The sequence below is a fragment of the Diorhabda sublineata genome, chromosome 5 (genome assembly GCF_026230105.1).
Source record: "Diorhabda sublineata isolate icDioSubl1.1 chromosome 5, icDioSubl1.1, whole genome shotgun sequence".
In the NCBI taxonomy this organism is placed as follows: Eukaryota; Metazoa; Arthropoda; class Insecta; order Coleoptera; family Chrysomelidae; genus Diorhabda; species Diorhabda sublineata.
Window position 1 is genome coordinate 22,293,583 of NC_079478.1, and position 23,288 is coordinate 22,316,870.

At 29.8% G+C, this 23,288-nt stretch overlaps 1 protein-coding gene across 1 annotated transcript; it reads left to right on the forward strand.

Moving 5' to 3' along the window:
- Positions 1-281: 281 nt before the first annotated feature.
- Positions 282-22,523, forward strand: LOC130444256 (glucose-6-phosphate isomerase). Its single transcript, XM_056779319.1, has 7 exons — positions 282-631; positions 1,251-1,559; positions 1,701-1,974; positions 4,292-4,531; positions 7,806-7,970; positions 19,707-20,070; positions 22,225-22,523. Exons 1-7 carry the CDS (start codon positions 429-431, stop codon positions 22,413-22,415), a joined length of 1,746 nt encoding a protein of 581 aa, XP_056635297.1. The 5' UTR covers positions 282-428; the 3' UTR covers positions 22,416-22,523.
- Positions 22,524-23,288: the final 765 nt, after the last annotated feature.

Here is a 23,288-nt window from a genome sequence, read left to right on the forward strand (position 1 = left end):
ATATAATTCTAACTGTCAAATTTTATAGGTTATAATAAAGTTAGACAATTCAATTTGATATGCGAACTGTGCACAACGGAACTAGAATGGAGTAATGTATGGCCGGTGGAACGAAAATACTCAAGAAAAATGGAAAATTATTCCTTATCTAGAAAGACATATAACAATAAGAAAAATTCGCTATACGATATTAGACAAGATCTCTTTTATTTATATTTTGTCTTCTAATTAATTCAGACTTTGTAGGTTGGCGACATGTGATTCCTACAATCTAAGCATCTGTTTTTTAATAGCGCCAATATTTAAAATGTCATTTTTAAAATCACAGTATCAATTTCATGGAATATTAAATATGCAATAATCAAAAAAATATATTTTACAACTAAATTTGAAGTGTATAAATCTCAATTTACATATTTTATTACATCATGGAACCGTCATGCCCAAAAACGAGTCCCAAGTGCCGCGGCAAAGGTGGATCGGACAGTCCTGCAGTAGACATGGAGCCGAAACCTTTGCTTACCACCGAACCTTCTTGGAGAAATCTTCAACAATATTACGAAAATAAAGGAAACAAACTGGTTATTAAAGATTTATTTGGTGAAGATCCTAAACGGTTTGATTCTTTCAGGTACGTTTTCATTTTAAATATATTTATGATCTTGTGTATTGACCTTTAATCGACCTTGCAAGTGAATTTTTCTTGTAGTTTCTTCTAATTTGTTTGCACCAAATGTATGGAATTTCTTCAAATCATATAATGGTTCCTTTTATAGATTGCATCCAATTTGTTGTTCAAAAAGTATTGTGTAATTTTTATACAGGGAAACAAATTCCACTTTCCCTAAATAAAAAAAAAAAAATTTTTCTTTAATTAAATAGCAGTATGTTAGACAATATAAGGACTTGCTGTGGCTCTTTATTTGCCAACCATTACATAATTTTTTCAAGATAAGTTTTTTTGATAAATTATCCTTATGTTAAAGGATGATAAAAGATTGCGGTGTTTGATTATAATTAAATTGCCACGCAGTCACTCTTAAAGAAGGCCTTCTCATGATATCTCAAAGAAACGCGTTTTTAAATTTATGTTTTTTTATCAAAAAAATGTATCGAACCAAATAGAAATCTATCCCAATCTCTGGGATAATCATATTATAAGGGGCCTCACTAGATCCTTAATTACGAAGTCTTAAGTGTACGCTCGTGTCTAACAAGGGGAATTGATGTGCATTTAATTTTTTGCATAGTTTGACAATCCCAACTCCAAATGATGGTGATATCCTCATAGACTTTTCAAAAAATCGCATCGACCAGGAAGGTCTTAATCTACTTTTCGATTTGGCAAGAGCTAGAAAAGTTGAGGAGGCTAGGGATGCTATGTTTAGTGGTTCAAAAATCAATTTTACTGAAAATCGTGCTGTTTTACATACTGCCTTGAGAAATAGAGCAAACAAACCTATTCTTGTAGATGGAAAAGATGTGATGCCTGATGTGAATGCTGTCCTTGAGCATATGAAAGAATTTACCAACAGTGTTTTATCAGGAAAATGGACAGGGTAAGTGAACTTGTAGCATAATGGGTGTTATTTGATTACTAAATTTTTAAGTTTCATTCTGACTTAAATTAGTTTAATAATAAGATTAGTCTTGAATGCATTATGATTTATTTTATTCATTTTTCCTATAATCTATTGTAGTTATACTGGAAAGGCAATCACAGATGTTGTGAATATAGGAATTGGAGGATCAGATTTAGGTCCTTTGATGGTTACAGAAGCTCTTAAACCATATAATCAAGGTTTAAAATTGCATTTTGTGTCAAATATTGATGGTACACATCTAGCAGAAGTATTGAAAAAAATCAATCCTGAAACTGTACTCTTTATTATCGCATCAAAAACTTTTACTACACAAGAAACTTGTACAAATGCCAAGTCTGCCAAGGATTGGTTCTTAGGAAGTGCTAAAGATGTAAGCATATTTATTATCAATTATTTTGATTCAACTAACAAAACCTTGGGTATTAAATTTAGAAATATTCAACTTACTGTTTCTTGAATATCATTATCATAATTAAATAAACATGACGTAAATAGAAAATTTAAAATTTCAAATCAACCAATTGTTTCAACAGTTATATGGCATTTAAAAAATAGACTAGCACATAACATTATTACAAACTAAACTTAGAAAACAGTTATTTCAAACTGTCTTCACAAGTTGTTTCATAGGAAAGTATTATTGAACTAGAAGTTGCCAAAATAATTATTTTTTTATATTTGATGGTAATCCTAGCACTAAACTAACAAAATTGGTATTTCAAATCTATCTTTACAATTTGTTCCACAGGAAAGTATTATTAGAGTAGAAGTTGCCAATTGATATTTTTATATTTGATGGTAATTCTAGTACTAAACTAATAAAATTGGTATTTCAAATCTGGCATTCCAATTTGTTCTATAGGGATGTATTATTGGAATAGAAGTTGCCAATTTATGAAATTTTTTTTATATTTGATTGTAGTCCTAGCACAGTTTTTATGAGTGCACCAAAAGGCAACAGTTATTATGGTACTAGAAACATACCAATCCAAACAATAATTAAATTCCTTCTGTAGCTTATTTGTCCTGCAATATTGCATTGGTCAAATTCTCAATTTCTTTCATGACATTAAGCCAGACCTAAACTCATACAGAACATTACTACGAACAGCTACATTAAAGTTTTTGAATTTACTTTCACTATGTGATGCAAATACTTTAATTTGTTTATACTTTGAATGTGTTACCTTACTATGGTCAGATATTTTCTTGTAAATATAGTTACCAGTTTCATTTAACAGCCCTTTATATCTTGCAACCACTAATGTCTTTTAGATTAATACAAAAATTCATTTATTCATTCTTCTCACCAACTAATGGTATTTTAACTTCCAAGATAAATGGCGGACAAAAACCTTTTTTAAACTAAGTACAGGTAATATTTTTTAAAAATTTTTTGAAGGAGCTCGTTTCCGTACAACTATTTAATATTAATATGTTAGAGAATGTCGGCCGCTCGATGTACAAGAAATATGAAACAAAGTGCCCCATTTTACAATAATACTAGCATTTTTCATTCTTTATTGTTTTAAGCTTATTACAAATTTTTTTTTAACTTTTTAGTTTGATGTGCTTTAAAAGAGTGTACTTTTTTAAACTATATTTTGTCTCCTTTCCTTCATGAGTAGCAATAGAAGCAGCAAATATTTTTCTCTTATCTTGACTGTCATACTCACCAAATGTTCTCATCTTTACTGAACATCCAACTGAGGTATGCATTGTTGTCCTGTTTCGTCTTCTTTCAAAGTTAATGATTTTCTGGTTGCTCTGTTGGACTGGTTGTTCATCTAGGCTGTCTCGTCTAATAAGGGCCCTCAGTGGCGGCTCTTAATCTTTTTAGGTCTGTTTCCCTTATGACCTAACCAGTGTCACTGCTTTTACCTCTCCTCCCAACATTAAAATCAAACAATATACAAATACATAGAGCAAATAGTACAATTGTACATATTTTTACTCTAAATTATAGTCATAAGCTAGGTAATTTCTAAAACTTAGAAAACATAAAATAAATTTATAAATTTTAGTGCGAAGGTTGGTACTGCTTCGCATTTTCAAGTTTGGTAATGTAGGTTTTGTCAAAGTTGAGAAACCACTCTCACACCTAACGGTAGCAACATTTTTAAAACTTTGACTGCTATGATAGGATATTAAGCACCTGCTTTTTTCCACAATGCACATAGGTTATAATTTGGAATTTTAAAGTGCAATCCTCTTCATAATTTAAAATATTATCATGTGTCAAATACCCAAGAGTTGGACTGACGATTATCCATGTCTAGGAAATATTGTTGCAGTGAGCTTACTACTGATGACAAATGCTGTACCACGGAATCTTGAAATGTAATTTTGTCATCTTTATCTTTTTCCAGTTGCTCACAAACTTTTGATAACATGATCATGTCGCCTTTACCAAAAAAATAAATTATTATATTGAAGTATATTTTTAAAGTGGCTTCCGTGCACAAAACCATAAAACAAATGAAATCACTTCACTAATTCAATGTAGTAAATAAATTTAAAAGTCGACATGCCCGAGCGTTTTTTTAATCTTCAAAATAAAGGACTTAACGCCCTCTCTGCATGTTGCAAAATGTTGCGCTTCATCCTTATGAATATAAAATATGGCTTGAATGATATTTTTTTTGAAAAATTATCAATAAAAGAATTTCCATTTTCACAATTTTCAGCCTGCTGCCGTAGCCAAACATTTCGTAGCATTAAGTACTAACGCAGAGAAAGTTTCTGAATTTGGAATTGACACTGCCAATATGTTCGGATTTTGGGATTGGGTAGGAGGTAGATATTCGCTGTGGTCTGCAATTGGTTTGAGTATATCTTTATCCATAGGGTTTGATAACTTTACTCAGCTTTTAGAAGGAGGATTTTTCATTGACCAACACTTTAAATCAGCTCCATTAAAAAAAAATGTAAGTACTGAAAATACATCCCAATAATTGAAGACATGAGTTGATAAAGGTGCTATGTCCACTTTTTTCAAATAATTAGGTTTTGGTTTATTTGGTTCTCTAATAACCCAATGCAACCCGTGAATAAACCCAGATTGTGAGATTTTCAATAATATGGGATATTTTTATTGATAAAGGTGCTATGTCAGTCACGCATTCGCCATATATTAGTAGATAAAGGTGCTATGTCCAATTTGGTGACATAGCACCTTTATCCACTAAACTATTGGAAAGTTCTGTTCACATGTTCGGGTGCTATGTGATATTTTAAGGTTATGTTTATAATATTTATACTGTTTCTGTGACCAAATCCGGGATTTCTAAAGAAGGAATAGGTTTTAAAACTACATAATAATAGTTCATCATGAGTTCCAGAACTAAGAAAATGTTGGCATTGATAACAGATAAGAATTTATGTCTTCCTAGTGAAGGTAAGTTGTTTTAGTTTACTATTATTATTTTTGCTCTCCCCATTTACCATTAAATTTATTCTAAAAAGGTAAATTTGGAATATTTTTAATATTATTCGTTTTTCGGTACTTTTCAGAGGATAAAAGTTATTCGAACTCCTGTCCAAGTACAGAGAAAATTGTTGAAGAAAACAATATAATGCAAGACATCGCCCAACAAAAGTCTCTGCAAAATGTGAATAGTGTTGGGCAACCAAGCACTAGCGGACTTCAAAAGCAGTGCAGCTCTGAAACAGGTAAGCATAAAATAACATTTTTCTAATTTTGACATATAATGTGACACTTTTTAAAACTGATTGACGTTATGAAAGGTCTTACTTTGTGTAACTAGTTACACAAAGTAAAATATTATGTAACTGGTTACGAAAAACGGAATATTATGTATTATATATATTATATATTATATTATATATATTATTATATATATATATTATATAATAATATTCTATATTTACTATTACTTATTCAAAATTAGAAAAAAATCTTGTATGTAATACGTTAAGAAATGCAATTTTGTGTAACTTGTGAGATGTTTGCGGAACTCACACAAAAATCTCACGCGTTACACAAAATTAGGCATTTCGTAACTGATTACATAAATAGCTATTGGAAGCTCCCTACTAAATATATGCAATTTTTTCCAGAGTCTATAGAAAATTGTGATGAAGAGAGCGTCACATCAGGCAGCGAATATTTACCTTCCAGTGATGGAGGATATTCTGACTCATTTATTTTCCCCAATAGGCACAAACATGAAAATGTTCATAGAATTAAACGTGAAGTGTTTTTTGATGACAAGGAAAATGACAAAGAGGGCGAAAACCTAGACAAAAAAACCATTGGAGGAGATTCAAAAAACGTTGCAAGCTTAGGATTACTTGACGAAGATATTCTGGAAGTTGAAGGTGATGGAGGAACACAAGACGAAATGCATAACAATAGACAAAAATTTCATGTTACTGCTGATGGGATAAGAAACAGTGCGACGGTTAAACCAGATTTCAAAGTAGCTAAAAAGAGAGCACGGAATCCCGAGAAATGGAAAAGAAACAAAGCTGCAAAGTTAAGACAACAAGGTGAAGCATATGTATCTCAAAAAACTGGTAAAGTCGTGGAAAAAAAAGTAATAAAAGATGGAATACTATTTAAAGAAAGTTGTCGCCTGAAGTGTAGTGAGAGATTTAGCATTCAAAGCAGAGAAAAAATGTTGGAAAAATTTTATAAACTGGATATTAATTCCAAAAATGTCTTTTTTCAAAAGTATCAAAATGTACAAAGTTAATCGTCATCGGTCTCGTAAAAATTTGAAAACCAAATCTTACTCTTTTAAATATACAGTAACATGTGACAAAGAAACCGTACTGGTGTGCAAAAATGCCTTCTGCTCTGTACAGAATTGGAAGGAAAAAAGTGTTTCGGGCTCAACAAGAGCTAAAAGCTGGTCAGGTAGCCCCCTCGCCGCATAAGCAGGGTCATCACACAAATCCTAAAAAGATTCCTGAAGATGTAATTACCTGTATTGAAAACCACATCAAGCAGTTTCCTTCTGAAGAATCGCATTATTCTAGGAACAAAAATCAATATAAAAAATACATTTCTCCTTTACTTAATATTAATAAACTCCACCAACTTTATATAGAGCAATGCGACGAGAGAAAACTCGAAAATAAATATATGGTTAAGGCCTCCTTCTATCGGCATAAGTTCTTCGGAAACGCCAAAATATTTATATACCAGACCAATATCGGGAAATAATAAAATCTGTCAGTACCAGACAGAGTTTGTGTTTCAATATGGAACATTTTTTCTATGATTTTGAAACACTTCCAGCCAAACTCCATTTATACAAAAAAGTGACCAATACGCTTAATCAAAAAATATACTTCCGCGATAAGGTCAAATGGATTAGAGTGAATGAATTTGGCAAATACTCTTACAAAACTAATTTAGACCCATTCGGTCCATTTATGGAAGTCGATTTGCAGAAAAAAAGGGAAACTGTAGTACAAGCTGAAAAAGTGGTTTTACAGAAGTTACCTAAATGCGGTGGTCTCACTAGTGAAAAGATATCGAATCTGCAAGATCAACTGAAATTCATCCCAACAGATTACAGATGGTACTTTGATATTGTTTTGGAAGAAACTAAAAAAAAACCTAAGAAAAATCGGAAGACCTATTAGGCTTTAAGTTTCTTTGTGTCAACTTGTGTTTTGTTTAGTTTCATAAGAAATAAAAATTTATTTCAATATACCTGAGTGATTTTCCAAGTTATTTCAAATCAAAAGCAACATAGTTCCTCTATCCACTAAAATAAATAGTATAACTCGCTTTAGATGTTAGTTGATAAAAGTGCTATGTCCATCAAAATCAAAATAACTATAAATCATTAAAGTTTATTTGATTATAAAATAACAAGCTAAGTAGTACAAACAAATACCGACCTTATGAGATACTGTTTGTATTGATTGAAAATTTTGTAAAAAAGTTCCGAGTTGAAACGCGTTTTCCTCATTTACTCAAAACTTTAAAAAGTGGACATAGCACCTTTATCAACTCATGTCTTCAATTATGATGTTGATTAGGTTTGATAAGTATTTTTGGATTAAAATAATCATACTTAATACAATTATTTGTTTGAAACGCATGATGTCAGAATTTCTAATATTCTGATAAAAATGCATTATTTGACAGATAAAATTAAATCTTGATGAGCGGTATGAGAGCATACCCCTTCTTTGTAAATTATTATAAAATTATTTTTTAAGGGACCCGTCATTTTGGCTCTTTTGGGTGTTTGGTATGGAAATTTCTTTGGAGCAGAGACACATGCTCTTTTGCCATATGATCAATATCTTCACAGGTTTGCTGCTTACTTTCAACAGGGTGACATGGAAAGTAACGGAAAATACATCACACGTGGTGGCGAACAGGTAAATCTTTCATTGCTAATTCAATTTTATCAAATATCCATTTTATTAGGCGCTGTATGCAGAATTACTATTTGCAAGGATTCCAAAAAATACCTAGATAGTTTTGATCAAAACAGTAGATAAAAAGTTACAAATTACTATAATAACAACTCATCCTATCATTGGTATGTCTTGAACTAAATTTTGAGGAGTTTAGAGTTCATAGTTAAGACATTGGGAGGTCAAGAAAAGTTGTGTACATAGGCCTTTTTAAAGGCTCGTTGAGCCTCATCTACCAAAAGCTGATGTCTTCAGTGATGCACTCGTCGGTGATTCATATAGTATGGAAATGATGTTTATTTATGTGGGCCATATGTCTTTGCCAGGTGCTTCTATCTAATTCTGTAGAGTGCGTTATGCGAGCAGACTACTCACAGATCTGACAACTATACCAAAAGTGGGTTTCTTTGTACCAAAATCATTAAATGAGCTATTTTTACAATAGAATGTAATTTTAACCCCAACTGCATTTAGGTGAGTTGGTAGAATAATGTTTCATTCAATATAAAACCTTTTTTTAACGAGTTAATTATTGAAACATGAACTGTATACCCTTATAACCGTTCTCGGAAAAATCAGGTTGAATATTGGAAAAAGAGAGGCAGCTAGAATAAAATGACTAGATTGTACAACATACTCAACAAGACTATAGTGGGACATAGAGTTTTGGACTTTAGAAGTGAAAATGAAGATCTACTATACAACCACAATAACAATAATAACAAATACAATTTGAAATTGGGCATTAAGAAAGAAATATGAACATGAAGCCAGGATAAACACGATTGAGAAGAATAACAGAGAGAACAAAGTATTTTTGTCTGTTATTGGCATAAAAAACCTCTAATTTATAATTCTTTTTTTTCTGGGCTACCACTAATAGTTGGTTGAGACAACCCAGTATTCATTTTAATAAAAAGTAGCACGACATTAACAAAAAAAAACAACTCAATCTTACCTTTTGTTTCAAAGCGAAAACCTTAACTAAAGTTTGGTTAGCGACTGTGAAAAAAAAATGTACCAGACTGAGTCAGAAAATGTTCTTAAAAACTAGCCTACTTAGTGCTCTTTAAAAAATGGTATAATATTCATAGCTTTTTTTTACTAAAAATTAAATTATATCAAGTATAGTCATTGAAGTCGTACTACTTTCGCAGTACTTCAAATAAAAAATAATACGTAATACAAAGTTAAGCCGACTTTTGTCTTCAACTTACAACTTTTTAGTTACTGTAATCGCTTTTTAGTTTAGCAATGTCTAATAGAGTTATCCATTATCCTTTTATAATTGTTGTTGTAGGCTGGCATCAAAATAATTTGGGTACAGAACATAGGGTTGTATTTTTTTATTTTCATTAGATTTTACAATTACAACATTCAAATAAATATTTACCATTCAGAATTTACATTGAATAAACTATTATAGCAGATTTTCAAAATTTCTGCCACCTGCTCTTATGCATAACCTGCATCTTCTTAAAAACTGTGTCTTTAAACGTCCTAAACTAAATTGGTGCTGCGAACGGTCTTGTCTTACTTCATGCGGATTTTCTAATTGCCAACTGTGAATATTATGTAGATTAAGATACCCATCTCTTTTGGGTCTTTGGGTCTTCCTCATGCTTCTCCAGCATTGTATTCAATGACTATACTTGATATTATTTAATTTTTAGTAAAAAAAAGCTATGAATATTATACCATTTTTTAAAGAGCACTAAGTAGGCTAGTTTTTAAGAACATTTTCTGACTCAGTCTGGTACATTTTTTTTTCCCAGTCGCTAACCAAACTTTAGTTAAGGTTTTCGCTTTGAAACAAAAGGTAAGATTGAGTTGTTTTTTTTTTGTTAATGTCGTGCTACTTTTTACTAAAATGGATACTGGGTTGTCTCAACCAACTACTAGTGGTAGCCCAGAAAAAAAAGAATTATAAATTAGAGGTTTTTTATGCCCATAACAGACAAAAATAGGGCAAAAAGTAGAGATTTTCTAAAAAAACCTAAAAGTGTTAATATCTCGAAAACTAAAAAACTTTTACTGAGGTCATGTTGCTTTTATTTGATAGATCTAAAGCTGATCTACCTCCCGTGTCAGCCTGGCGTGCAATTTCTGGGCACCCTGTAGATATTCATATTGTTACTCGATCTGATTATTGTTTCACAATTTTTTGTTTACTTGTTTATCTTCATCAACGTTTGAGTTATTATGTACCATACCTTTTTAGCCTTGATAAGATCAAATAAAAGATCGAAATGTTGGCATTTTAAAAAACTCTTGGACAATTTTATTTTGAGTCCTCAACCTGCAGAACCATTTGAAATTACATTCTAGGAAGGACAATAATTTCAATAATGACTTTTTTACAACCTTAAGCTGATTTGAATATTTTATAGTTCATAGTAGCATTGTGTGCGGCCAAGGGGCCGTTGAGCACATAAGCCTTCTAAGTTGGAATTTTTGGAACCGTTGGCGATATTCTTACTGAATATACTGTTTGCACCACCACTACACCAACAATCACAATTACACTGTTTGACGTGGGTTTCGATAACCAAGTTATCGTCTTCAGAGACTGAAGGTAAACCTTGATGGTGTAAACAGTATATTCAGTATAAGCCTTCAAATAGGTCTTTAGTGCACCACTCGTCGTTACCAAAGGCCAATGTCCTTTGAGAAGCCGATCAGGCGGTTTGGCTTGAACCTTTGGATGTGTTTGAATAGCGCTTGTGTGAGTGCTACAGTTACATCCTCTACCATGCACCAGTGGCATTCTAGATCGTCTGTGATGTCCATGGTGTGGAGATAGCGTCTATTTAGTTAGAGTAGTTGTTTGGTGTGAGACTCACAAAGTTCATCTGTGCCTTTTCTTGTCTCTATCCATCCATCCAAACGAGCTGGATCTTGCAGACATCAATTACCAAATTATTTAGGACTTTCTTGGACTCCAGTAATAGCCTAGAGCACACATTTTCGACCGTTACGGCTTGTATGACAGCTCTGCTATCTGAGGAGATCGAGATTAATGTGTTCCTGTGACGTCGATTGAGTATCGTGCGTCCGCATTCCATCACAGCGAATACCTATGACTTTAATATATATAAATACTTATGTAAATTATTTGTTTGAAATATTGACCTCTCGAAATAAAAATACACAGACATTTTTAGGAGCTGCAGTAGATTATCTATCAAGTGTGTATTTTTAACAGTTTTTCGATAAAAAGTAAGAAGAGGGCCTGACAATTGACTTTCATTATAACAGCTATCTACTGAATTTTCTAGATTAGAGCATTTAACAAAAAATGGAAAACTGAAGTTGTGAATATGAGTGAGAATTGGTTACTTATTTTATATAAACTTCACAAATTTGTCACTAATATTCTAAAAGATTATAACCTTATTTCCCGGACTGGAGACTCTTCCTCTGGAGAGGTATTCGACTTCAGTTAAAGTATATAAACAACTGGTACTTAGATGGGGTGAACACTTAATATTAAATTGGATGCCGTGAATAAAAAAAAAGTGTACATCAAAGAGCAAAACGAATAAATAGCAGTTATAAATTCAACACAACTCAGATTTTTTTATATTGAAGATAAAACTGGGACTTATATATGGAAAGCTGCGACGGTTGCAACCCTCAACTGAATTCCCAGTTGTTGGAGTTGAATTTAATAAGATGGTGGTGTATCGGTTGGATCCTTGGTGTGGTTGAACTCCAACCTGGCAGGTGTAGAACTGCAGAAACAAATATTACAATGAGGAAGGACACTGGAACACAGATGGAAATTACTAAAGAAGGAACGAGTATGTAGAACAGATTTGAATAAAATTTCTTAAAATAAAAACAATGAGGAAGGACACGGAAACACAGATGGAAATTACTAAAGAAGGAACGAGTATGTAGAACAGATTTGAATAAAATTTGCTTAAAATAAAAAAAATTATTAAAAATAACTGTTGTGAGCAGTATAGAAAAAGCAAAGTTAAAAAGTTATTAGAAAAAACTCACCAGCGAATATAAAGGATAATATCACCACAAATTTTACTAAATTCACTTATATTTGTTTTGGAGTGCAGACAGATAGAGGACGATTTAGAATACATACCGAGATTTTATTGAACTCTTCGAATGGAATGGGAAGTCAATAACAAATTGATTTCTTCAAAAACTCGATTGCCAGAATTAAAATAAAAGTGGCTACTGAGCCACAATACGTGAACAAAGGAATATTCAAAATATTTGAAGAAAAACGTTACAAGTATAATGGCATACTATAAAAGAATCATAGAATCGCAGCTTTGGGAAGTTGGACATGTGAGAAATAAAAAAAAATAATCGGCCACTGATTTCAACTAGCTGTCCAATAAGTTCAATGATATGGGGTACTATTAGGTTAGTCGTATAATTTTATTCGTGGCACTACATCTTTATGATCGTGTGTGAAGTTTTAGGTAAATGAGTCTTAACTCATTTATACATTCTCAGTTGTTCAAAGTTGACGTGTCACAGTATTTGTACCAACAAATGCTGGTATATGACTTGTTCAACATTTAGAGCATATTAGAAATTATTTTACAACTGTAGATAAAACTTGGTTCTACTACTATCATCCTGAATCCAAAAAAAATGCTAAGTGTGGTGCTAGCCCGTTACTTTGACTACAAAGCAAATTAGGGTCCAGAAATTGAGCAAGAAGGTGTTAGCAACTTTTTGTTTCTAACAAAAAGGAATTTTGTTTGAGGGTTACTTTCCCATTGGTAAAACAATAAACGCTGAATATTATTGTGATCTTTGGGATTGAATACATGAAAAAATATGTCAGAAAGACAGATTTACATTGAATTAAAGTTCAAACTGTTGCAACATCCTCGTTATTCGCCAGTCTTTGCTTCTGAGTGCTCAAAAACTTATGCGTAGAAAATGCTTTGCATGGAGCTAAGAGATAATTGCACCCTTAAAAACACATTAAGACAGTCTCACAGATTCTCACTTCAGGGATGGGATCCATAAATTGAACAACAAAACTTATTGAACCAAGTTTCAAAAAACTAACATAGCTTAAATGAAGCGATTGAATAATGATTATTCTAACAGTAAAAGAAAGTAAAAACGCGAATTATAAATTTCGGGTTTCGAAATTTATTTTTAAAAAACTTTATTTTTGAATATTTATATGAATACAATTAATCTCAAGATCGAACTAATTATAAACATTAAATATCATCGAATTGTTTACAAACATCTTATTTATAGTAAAATAGTGCTGATACATGTTTACGTTATTTGATACAAAAATAGAATAAATGCTGATACATGTTTATGATATTAGATACAATGGTATTGTTTTAAAAATGTCCTTCAGGAATTCTTCGCATGTAACTCCTCCATCCCTAAGAATGAAAAATGACTGAGGTATTTTTCATCCTTTGTTGTCTTTCCTCTTCTAATTCGATGTCTTCTTTCTTCATTTCTTCTATTTTATGTTTTCTTACAAACTTATATTTATATTTTCGAATTATCCAAAATATTATGAAAATTATACAAATTATTATTATTACAGTAAATAGTCCTATCGATACATGACTTTGTGGATTATAAATTTCATGAATTGGTTTTATATTCTTAGCGATGTTATTAATTTCATACAATTTATTAAAATCTATATTAGTTAAATTAGGGGATTTATAAATTTCATTATTCAAAAATTTAAAGTTTAATTTCGGTAGTATTATTGATTTCCCTTTTTTAATTTGTACATTGATTGAGAAAATTTCACTTCCTTCTTGAATACTACAATTTTTTGGAATTTTTATAAGTGATGGATACATTATTTTAAAATAACGGTCTGATACACATTTAGAAATTACATTAGTTTCAAAATTTGGAATCACTAAAAGTTCATCATTTGTTACTTGTTCCAATATTGTTTCTTGAAGATTAATTTCACTAATTACACAATTTTTACCGGAATGTCCATTTAAAAGTTCAACAGTACAGTTATCTTGTAATTTGAAACTTTCTTTACAATAATATTTTTCTTCTAACTCGGGGCATTCTTCTTTGATGAAAGTAACTTCTTTTTGACTTCTGGCCAAGTAAGGTTGCGGAGGGATAAATATTGTATGGTTTTGAATTACGGGGTATAAATGAAAGAATTCATAGGTTTTAGGTTTTAGGATAGGAACATGGGTAGCAAATATTATTTTGGTTTTGGAAAAGGTTACTTGTGAACCAAGAAAGAGATAATATGTCAAAATATTACTAAATTTTGGTATTTGTTCTTCATTGTAAATTGTGCTTAAATATTTTATCATTTCTAAAATTTCTTGGCTTGATATAACTGAACTGTGAATTGTATTCAATTTAGAAAACGTTATTGCATTTTCAATATTATCAATCAATGTAATCAAACTCTGATAATCCAGACTAATTTGTGAAATTGTACTTTGAAATGTTATAAAATTATTTAAAGTTATTATTTTGTTTTCAATTGAAATGTGAAATTTCTCTATATTATCAAAAAGTTTCCGTTGATTATCCCATAGAGTCGTAATCAATTTGTTATAATGATCAATTAATTTTTCATGTAGTGATGTCTGTAAATTAACTTCGTGAATTATTTGTTTCTGATTTTGTTGTAGGACATTTATAGCGTTATTATATCTTTCTTCATCGTCCGAATCTAAAGTTCCAAAAAGCCATTTATCTATTTTGCCTACAGCATTTATTAATCCTCTTTTCAATCTTAAATGTGGGTAAATATTTTCTGATTTTTTATCTAAAGTGTTAATTAAAATTTCTGTTCTACTCAATGATTGTTCAGCTAAGTTATGGTATGAAATAGGATTTGTTGCGTTCGCTTGAGATAAATTATTTCTTAGGTTATAATAATATTGTTTTAAATTATTGATTTGTTTATGAATGAATTCTAAATCTATATAGTATATAAAAGTATGTTTACTATGTATAAGATTACTGGTTCCTAAATTGATAGGTAATAATAAATTATTTATGTTCGTAACTGTTATCTCTTCTGTTTTGGTCATCTTGTAAAGTAATAGTAACGTTAATACTATTGTCAGCTTCATTATCTGTAACAATTTTTTTTGTTTTAGTTTTTTGGTTTTCTAATTATATTTTTATGATATGTCTCTTTGTTTGTTTCTAATAATATGCCAGAATCTTTTACAATTTCAGTTTTTTTGAATTTAGGTAGTTTTTTGTCTCGAAATTTTGTTTTTATGTAGGCTATGTTTTGATTTTCATAGGATAGGGGATCGTTTCTGTTTTCATTTCTCTTATTGATTATTTTTTCTTTAATGTTAGCATTTCTATCTTTAATTTTTTCATATAATAATTTGGAGGTTTCTTTGTGATTTTGTATGTAATTAGATATTATTAAATGATCGTCTAAATCGAATGGATCAGGGTTATTTATATAGCCTTTAATAATTTCAAATGGTGTAAATTGTGTTACTGAATGAATTGAATTATTATATGCTAATATTGAGTGTTTTATCAATTGATCAGGAGTCAAATCGTTATTATTTTCTTTTATGCACCTAAAATGTTCGATTAAACTGGAATGAAAACGTTCAACAGGTGAATTAGAATTGCTATTTTTAGACGTGGTATAATGTAACTCAATTTTGTGTAATTTGCAAAAATCTAGGTAGGTCATTATTTTTAAATTCTGAACCACAGTCAGCTGTTATTTTATAAGGTAACCCATGATGAGTAACGTAATTTAATATGTTATCAACAACTGAAGTTCCATTCATACTTGACATTGAATATGCTTGACCGTAAGAGAAATAATTACATTTTCTCATTATTGTTGAATATGAAAGATTTACTGTCTTAATAACATTGACATATTAAATCAAATTTAATTGAAGGGTTTATATTATATTTATTCATTTAACACATTTCACAATTATTAATAAAGTTTTCTACGTCTTCTGAACTCATAGGTTTGTTTTGATTAATTGATTTATATCTATTTTATTTTTTGTACCAATTATAAGTTTCGTGCCAATTATAATTTTCGTTAATTAGTTTTTTATCTTCTTTTGGATAATTAAAATTGTGAATTTCGTATTGATTTATTTCAAATGGTTGAGCTTTAAGGGGTTCATTTAAAGTTATAGGTATTGTTTTAAATGATTCATTTGTGTTATACTGATTATAATTTGAATTTTTATATTATTTTCTTTTCCCATTAGTTGAATAAACAAAGTTATGAATTATATTATTAAATTTCTTATATATATTCTAATTAATAATTTTTTATTATTATAGTTTCTAAAAGTTTACTAATATTTAATTTTTATGTTTTACTTATTTTTTATCCATTAATTCTAAATCTTATCTATTCTTATAACATAATAATAAAAAAGGAAGAAAAGTTTTTGTATAAAAATCCATTTTATAATTTCTTGAATTGCGTACCATTTCAACGAATGATAATATCTATTTTTCCAAAATAGTTCTTCAATTAAACTTTCATTTAGTTTAGCATCTAATTTTCTATTGAAATATTTTGAACTTATTTCATTATTATTTTTATCAAATTCTTTGTTAATTGTTCCATAACTAATCTCAACTTCGTCATATTCATTATTTATTTCTCTTTTATCAATGATATTACTTTGATTTTGTATATTCAATATATTTGTATTTAATTCAGGTTTTATAACATAACATTCTTTTTCTAATATATCATTATCTATTTTTATAACATCATTTATATCTTTTTCGTCCCTTGTCATATCATTATTTATTTCATTTATTTCTCTGTTTAATTCTATTACATTTTCTTTTACTTCAATTTCATTATCCTTTTCATTCATTTTTATTTTATCTAATCCTGTATTGTTTAATTCCACTTTATCAAATAATTCTACTTCTAATTCTAATTTTGTATCATTATTCGTTTCTCCTACCATTATAATATTTTCTTCCGAATTCTTTTCTGTTACATTTAATTTATCTTTTTCTTCTTTATCAAATAATTTACTAAGATCTAGTTCTACTTGTTCATTTATTTCTTTACAATGATTTAATTCTGATTCTTTGATTTTTATTAATTTTTGAATTTCTGGTGATGAATTATTAGATGTGAAATTTATTTCAATTACTTGTTCACTGGGTTTTGATTCGTTAATTTCTATAAAATTTTCAAAATATGTTAAAGCATCATTAGGAGTAAAATTTATTTCTTCTATGTTTGATTCTTTTCCCGAGGCTTTTTCCGAAAATTTACGATTCGATCATTATCTTCGTCGCGTTCAAACAAATGGTGAAAATCAATTATTTCTTCTTTTTCTTTTTCTTCTTTATTTTTGTAATTATTATTATATAGTTCTTACGAAGTAAAATTCGGTTCATTTCGTGATTTAAAATATTTGTTATTATTTGTATTATTATTATTATAATTATTATTATTACTTATACGTCTACTTGGTCCGTCAGAAAAATTTCTTGATGTCGTTGACATCGGTTCAGGTCTAGGTAAACGATTTACAGGTATTTGGTTCGGGCGGAAAACATTTTTCCTAGGACCAATACTTGCGCATTCGTTGGGTAATTTTGTCTTCTTTGCGGTATTGGATTTACGTTTATTGGTTGACTAGGGAAATTATTATAATTATTATTATTGTATCTTTCATTATAATAGTTGTTATTATTATATCTATCATAATTATTATTATTAGGTTGTCGGTAGAAAGAATTATAATTATTATGTTGGTTATTTCTATTATTTCTTGATGAATTCATTTGAACATTAGTATTATTATTATTATATTTAACTTTAGGTTCGTAAAATTGACCATAAAGTTTTTCGAAATTTTCAAACTCGTCTACATAAGCCATGGCGTCTTCTAGAGAATTAGGTTTTTTTAAGTACATATTGTTACGTATAACGCCTGAACATCCCGCAATAAAGGTGTTTAAAGCTGTTTTCTCACAGTGATTAATTTGACATCTTTTATCGATTTCTCCTAAGTTTAAATTATTACTTATAATTTGTATAGTCTGACTTTTTAATAATTGCAATCTGTTACCAAAAGCTATTAAATTTTCATTTTTAAATGGTCGTGTTCTCGTTAATTCTTGTAAAATACAATCCAAATCGCGCCTATCTGCAAAACACTGAATCAAGGCTTCTTTTAATTTAAACCATGTATTCAACTCAATTCTATTTCCCACCATTAACTCGGCTTTATCTATTAACTTTTCTTGTATGCATTCTAATACGTGATTATTAATATCTTGATCGTTATAAACTGAATACGTCTCTATAAGGTTCTCACATCGATTTATAAATTTATTTAATGTATTTTTATTTCCATCATAAGGTTTAATATTCTCTAACTTTAATTTAAATAAATCCCAATTTAGGGTTTTTGGATTTGACGTTGCCATTTTTATATATTCTGGATTATCTTTTAAGTTTAATTCACTGAATGTATTTAATAATTTATCAAAATCGTTCATAAAATAATATGTTTAAAATTATTAAATTATCTCTTCCCTATTCAAAGTTCTGATAAGGATGGATAATAAGGAATCAAAATAATAAGGAGACTTGGCACTTACAGCTATCTGAAGTCCTGTCCCTCGTTGAGTACGTAGATCTAGTGCTGAGGTACTGGAGTACTTAGCCGGAACTTTATCGCACTTTGCGTAAACTCGCGACCGCACTAATCCGAATGACTGCCCCAATTATAAATTTCGGGTTTCGAAATTTATTTTTAAAAAACTTTATTTTTGAATATTTATATGAATACAATTAATCTCAAGATCGAACTAATTATAAACATTAAATATCATCGAATTGTTTACAAACATCTTATTTATAGTAAAATAGTGCTGATACATGTTTACGTTATTTGATACAAAAATAGAATAAATGCTGATACATGTTTATAATATTAGATACAATGGTATTGTTTTAAAAATGTCCTTCAGGAATTCTTCGCATGTAACTCGCGTTTCCATACAATGAGAACTCATGGATACTGATAATAAAGTCGATTTATGTTGATAATATCAAATAAAAATATAATTCTTACCATACTTTTTGTTTTATAATGAATGCGCTTCTACACTTGATGTAATATCCTTGGAGTCAAACTGTTACGTTTTTATAAGAATATATTATCTATTTTGTTACTATTGTGGCCCAGTTGGTACCTCCAAAAAAATATTTTTGAGACATTTGTTTGGTTGTTCAACTTAACACCTTTTTGTGTGGAAAAGATAGATTTATTTATCAGCTATGATATAATTTGGAATATCGTCAAAATATTTTTGAGACATTTGTTTGGTTGTTCAACTTAACACCTTTTTGTGTGGAAAAGATAGATTTATTTATCAGCTATGATATAATTTGGAATATCGTCAAAATATTTTTGAGACATTTGTTTGGTTGTTCAACTTAACACCTTTTTGTGTGGAAAAGATAGATTTATTTATCAGCTATGATATAATTTGGAATATCGTCAATGAGTTGCTTGGCATATTTTTATGTCTACCTTGTATTTTTCAGTATTTTCGTCAACATAATAATTTCCCATACACACCAATTAGTTGTGTATTACTTCATCTTAAAGTAGAAATGAAGGTATATTGCTATCTCATGATTGTTTAGATATAGTACATATGACTAAATTTAATCCGTGTTTTTTGTAGGTCAATTTCCAAACTGGTCCAATTGTTTGGGGTGAACCTGGTACTAACGGCCAACATGCTTTTTATCAACTTATCCATCAAGGAACTAGAATCATTCCAGCAGATTTTATTGCTCCAGTCAACACTCACAATCCCATAAGTGATGGTACACATCACAAAATTCTTTTAGCAAATTTCTTAGCACAGACTGAGGCTTTGATGACTGGAAAATCACCTGAACAAGCTAAGGCAGAATTGGAAAAACAAGGACTGAAAGACGACGATTTACAGAAGATTTTACCACATAAAGTATTTCTGGGAAATAGACCAACTAATAGTATTGTTGTTAAGAAAGTGACTCCTTTCACACTTGGGGCCCTAATTGGTGAGTACTGTGAAATTTATAAGTATCAAAAATAATTTTACATTATGTGATGGAAGTTTTCACTGACATTAACAAGAAAAGGTTGTTCAAAATTGATGCTTCATTCACTTCAATGGACACTAAAGATATTAATAACTGACGATTCCACTTCGTTTTAATAAAAATGGTAAAATTTCAAAACTTTTGGTTGGGTTAGGTTTATGTCTTCTCGAAACATACAGTCATTGCTTTCCTCGAAAGCTACTTTCACACTGGCTTTCAACAGCTGAGCGTTCAGTTGGGGTTCTATTATTGTTTGATTCTATTTCACTAGTAATCACTTTAACCAATTTATGATTGACAAGCTCTTTGAGATTGGGTCCCACTGCGCATTGGTGTTATTTTATTCAATATTATCCAAGGAATGACATAATAATTCTCATTTCTTTAAATAACACGGTCCCAGCGACGTTTTCCCTCAGTTCATTTGTTATATTTGTTTTAATATCTTCATAATCAAAGCAATTTGAAAAACAGGAAGTCGCAAAGAGCTTCATTAGCACTGTATATAGGCTGGAGAAGATGTATGTCGTGATGCTTTATTGAATATTGTTGTATAAGGTTCAATGAATATGTTTATTCTTTGTAATACTTCAGGATAGCATTCTTTAGTAATGATGTGACCTGTCGAAATATATTACGGGTATACAACATATTCTTCTATTTACTAAACAAAATAATTCAACTTAGTTTGATAAAATCACAAAATATTTTACAAAATTAACTAGACGGCAATAGCAAATTTGATATGAAAAATTAAACGAGCTGGGCAAAAAAAATAAAATACCGTATAATAGATTCCAGGATACACCGGTGCAAAAGGAAAGGAAATAACTGATAAGCTCGCTAAAGCCGGAGCCTTCTGTGGTATTAGCTACATAATAATGGAAAAAGAACTGGAAAGAAGCAAACGGAGCAAAACCAATTATTGGGACAACCTACAGGGGCTGAGACAGGCAACGACTCTTCTGGGAAACTATAACCAGAGTAGATCTGCTGAATGTATCAAACTAAGTAAGAATAATCGACGAATACTAATGGGAGTTCTATCGGGACACTATTGCCTCAACAAACATCTGAAGACGCTAGACCTAGCAGATAAAGCAGCGTGCAGATTTTTTTGCACAGAGGATGAAACCTCTATCCACATTCTCTCTTAAAGTGTGAAACAGTAAGGAACTCCAGAGCACTACTGTTAGAAGCGCTTAAAATAGAAGACGAAGATCTCTGGCAATTAAAGCCATCCCACATTCTAGACTTCTTGAAAGGAGTGGGATTAATGGATCAGCTGTAAACACAAAAAAAAAATTTCTCAATTATCCTAAAAAGTTACTCAAATTGTATTATAATTTGAATTTCTAGACCCTGATTTGTAGTTTTAGCCATCATATATTCAGCAAAATAATGGTAATTTCACAAAAACATTTTATACTGTAAAGAAAAGCACAACGTGTATGAACTTATATGTCTATTCCGTAACTTAGCACACAAGTTTGTAAAGGTTTACTGATAATACAAATATCTCACCGCGACCGCTGAAAAGTTTTGACGTGGAGATAGGCTTGGTACTATCAAGATTAACTTTTTATTGTCGAAAAAACATCTTTCAAATGCAATATTGAAAACGATGAAATTTAGAAACTTTTTTACCTTCTTGAAAACAAGGGTCTTTTATCTCCACGAAACACAAAATTACTGCTTTCTTCAGAAGCTACTTTCACACTGGTATTCTACGGGTTCAGTTCAGGTTCTATTATCATCTGATTCCATTTCCCTAGCTATCAATTTATCCAATTTATGGATATGAAATCTTTCAAATGCAATATTCAGTGTAGTTTCATAAATAGAAATTTATCTATTTCAGGATTTTTTATTTTATTCATAATTAATAAAAAAAAATGATTTATCACTTACTTTTGGACCACACTGTATATTTTATACTTCTAGACAAATAACAAATGCAATATTCAGTGTAGTTTCATAAATAGAAATTTATCTAATTCAGGATTTTTTATTTTGTTCATAATAAAAAAAATGAATGTATCACTTACTTTTGGGCCACACTGTATGTTTTATACTTCTAGACAAATAATAGATTAATTTTTTTTGTTTTAGCATTATATGAACAAAAAATTTTCACACAAGGAATAATTTGGGACATTAACTCGTATGATCAATGGGGTGTAGAATTGGGTAAACAATTGGCTAAAGCCATTGAGCCAGAATTGCAGGATTCAACTCCAGTCTCTTCTCATGATGCATCCACAAATGGGCTTATCAACTTCATCAAGGCTAATAGATCCTAGTTCATTTCATGATAGTCATATATTTATGTTTTTAGTAAATATTTATATACATATATATGTTGAAAATATTATTAATAAAATTTTATGGCACTTTTTTGTTCAGTTGTATTCTGTTTTAATTATTTTAACATTCCATTTAATATTAAGAAAATAACTTTTATTATGGAGGGATATGAGTTATCAAATAATAGTTGCTTTAAAATAGGAGAATTTTTTTGTTAACAAAAATGATGTAAGAGTTATGTCTATGCTGTTATCAAGAGACACCTGCAAATCTGCAATATAATCAAAATATGTTGCATTATCTCTGTACTATAAAAAAAACACTGTTATATTATTTTCATTTTTTTGCTTGACTTCAACCATTTTAGTTTTACTCAATAAATCGAATTAAATTGTTTTATAAAAACGTTCTCTCTAATAAGAAATATAAAAGTTAAGCTAGATAATTTTTGAAAATTAAAAGTTAATCTAACTAAATCAATCTAAAGTTGCCCATAGAAAAATGTAAAAAACTTTAACTATTAGCTTAAAAAAAGTAAATCTTTATTAAAATCTGAAATACAATCTTCAGATATAAAATTTCTTCATTTGTAGACTAGTTTTGTCAAAAAAATGAATTTCACTCGAGAATAAAGTCAAGTTCAGAACAAAAATCACGTTTGAATATGGAAGTCCAATTATTTATATTGTTCGTGAATGATTAAATTGCATTAGACGTAGTTTTTGTGTTAATCAACTTTTTTTAATATTATTAATGCGAAAAAAAAACACTAGAAATAATAGAGTGAGAAATGCTTTATTGTCAAAAAATTGTTTACAATTTGTTATATAATTTTTGATCTGAACCGAAATCGACCTCCACCGAGCTGA

What these genes read in the sequence shown, in the direction of transcription:
- LOC130444256 (XM_056779319.1), top strand. Translation starts at nt 429, where the DNA reads ATGGAACCGTCATGCCCAAAAACGAGTCCCAAGTGCCGCGGCAAAGGT. An exon ending in TCTTAGGAAGTGCTAAAGAT is followed by an intron (nt 1,975 to 4,291) that starts GTAAGCATATTT and finishes CACAATTTTCAG; the next exon opens with CCTGCTGCCGTAGCCAAACA. An exon ending in CAGCTCCATTAAAAAAAAAT is followed by an intron (nt 4,532 to 7,805) that starts GTAAGTACTGAA and finishes TTATTTTTTAAG; the next exon opens with GGACCCGTCATTTTGGCTCT.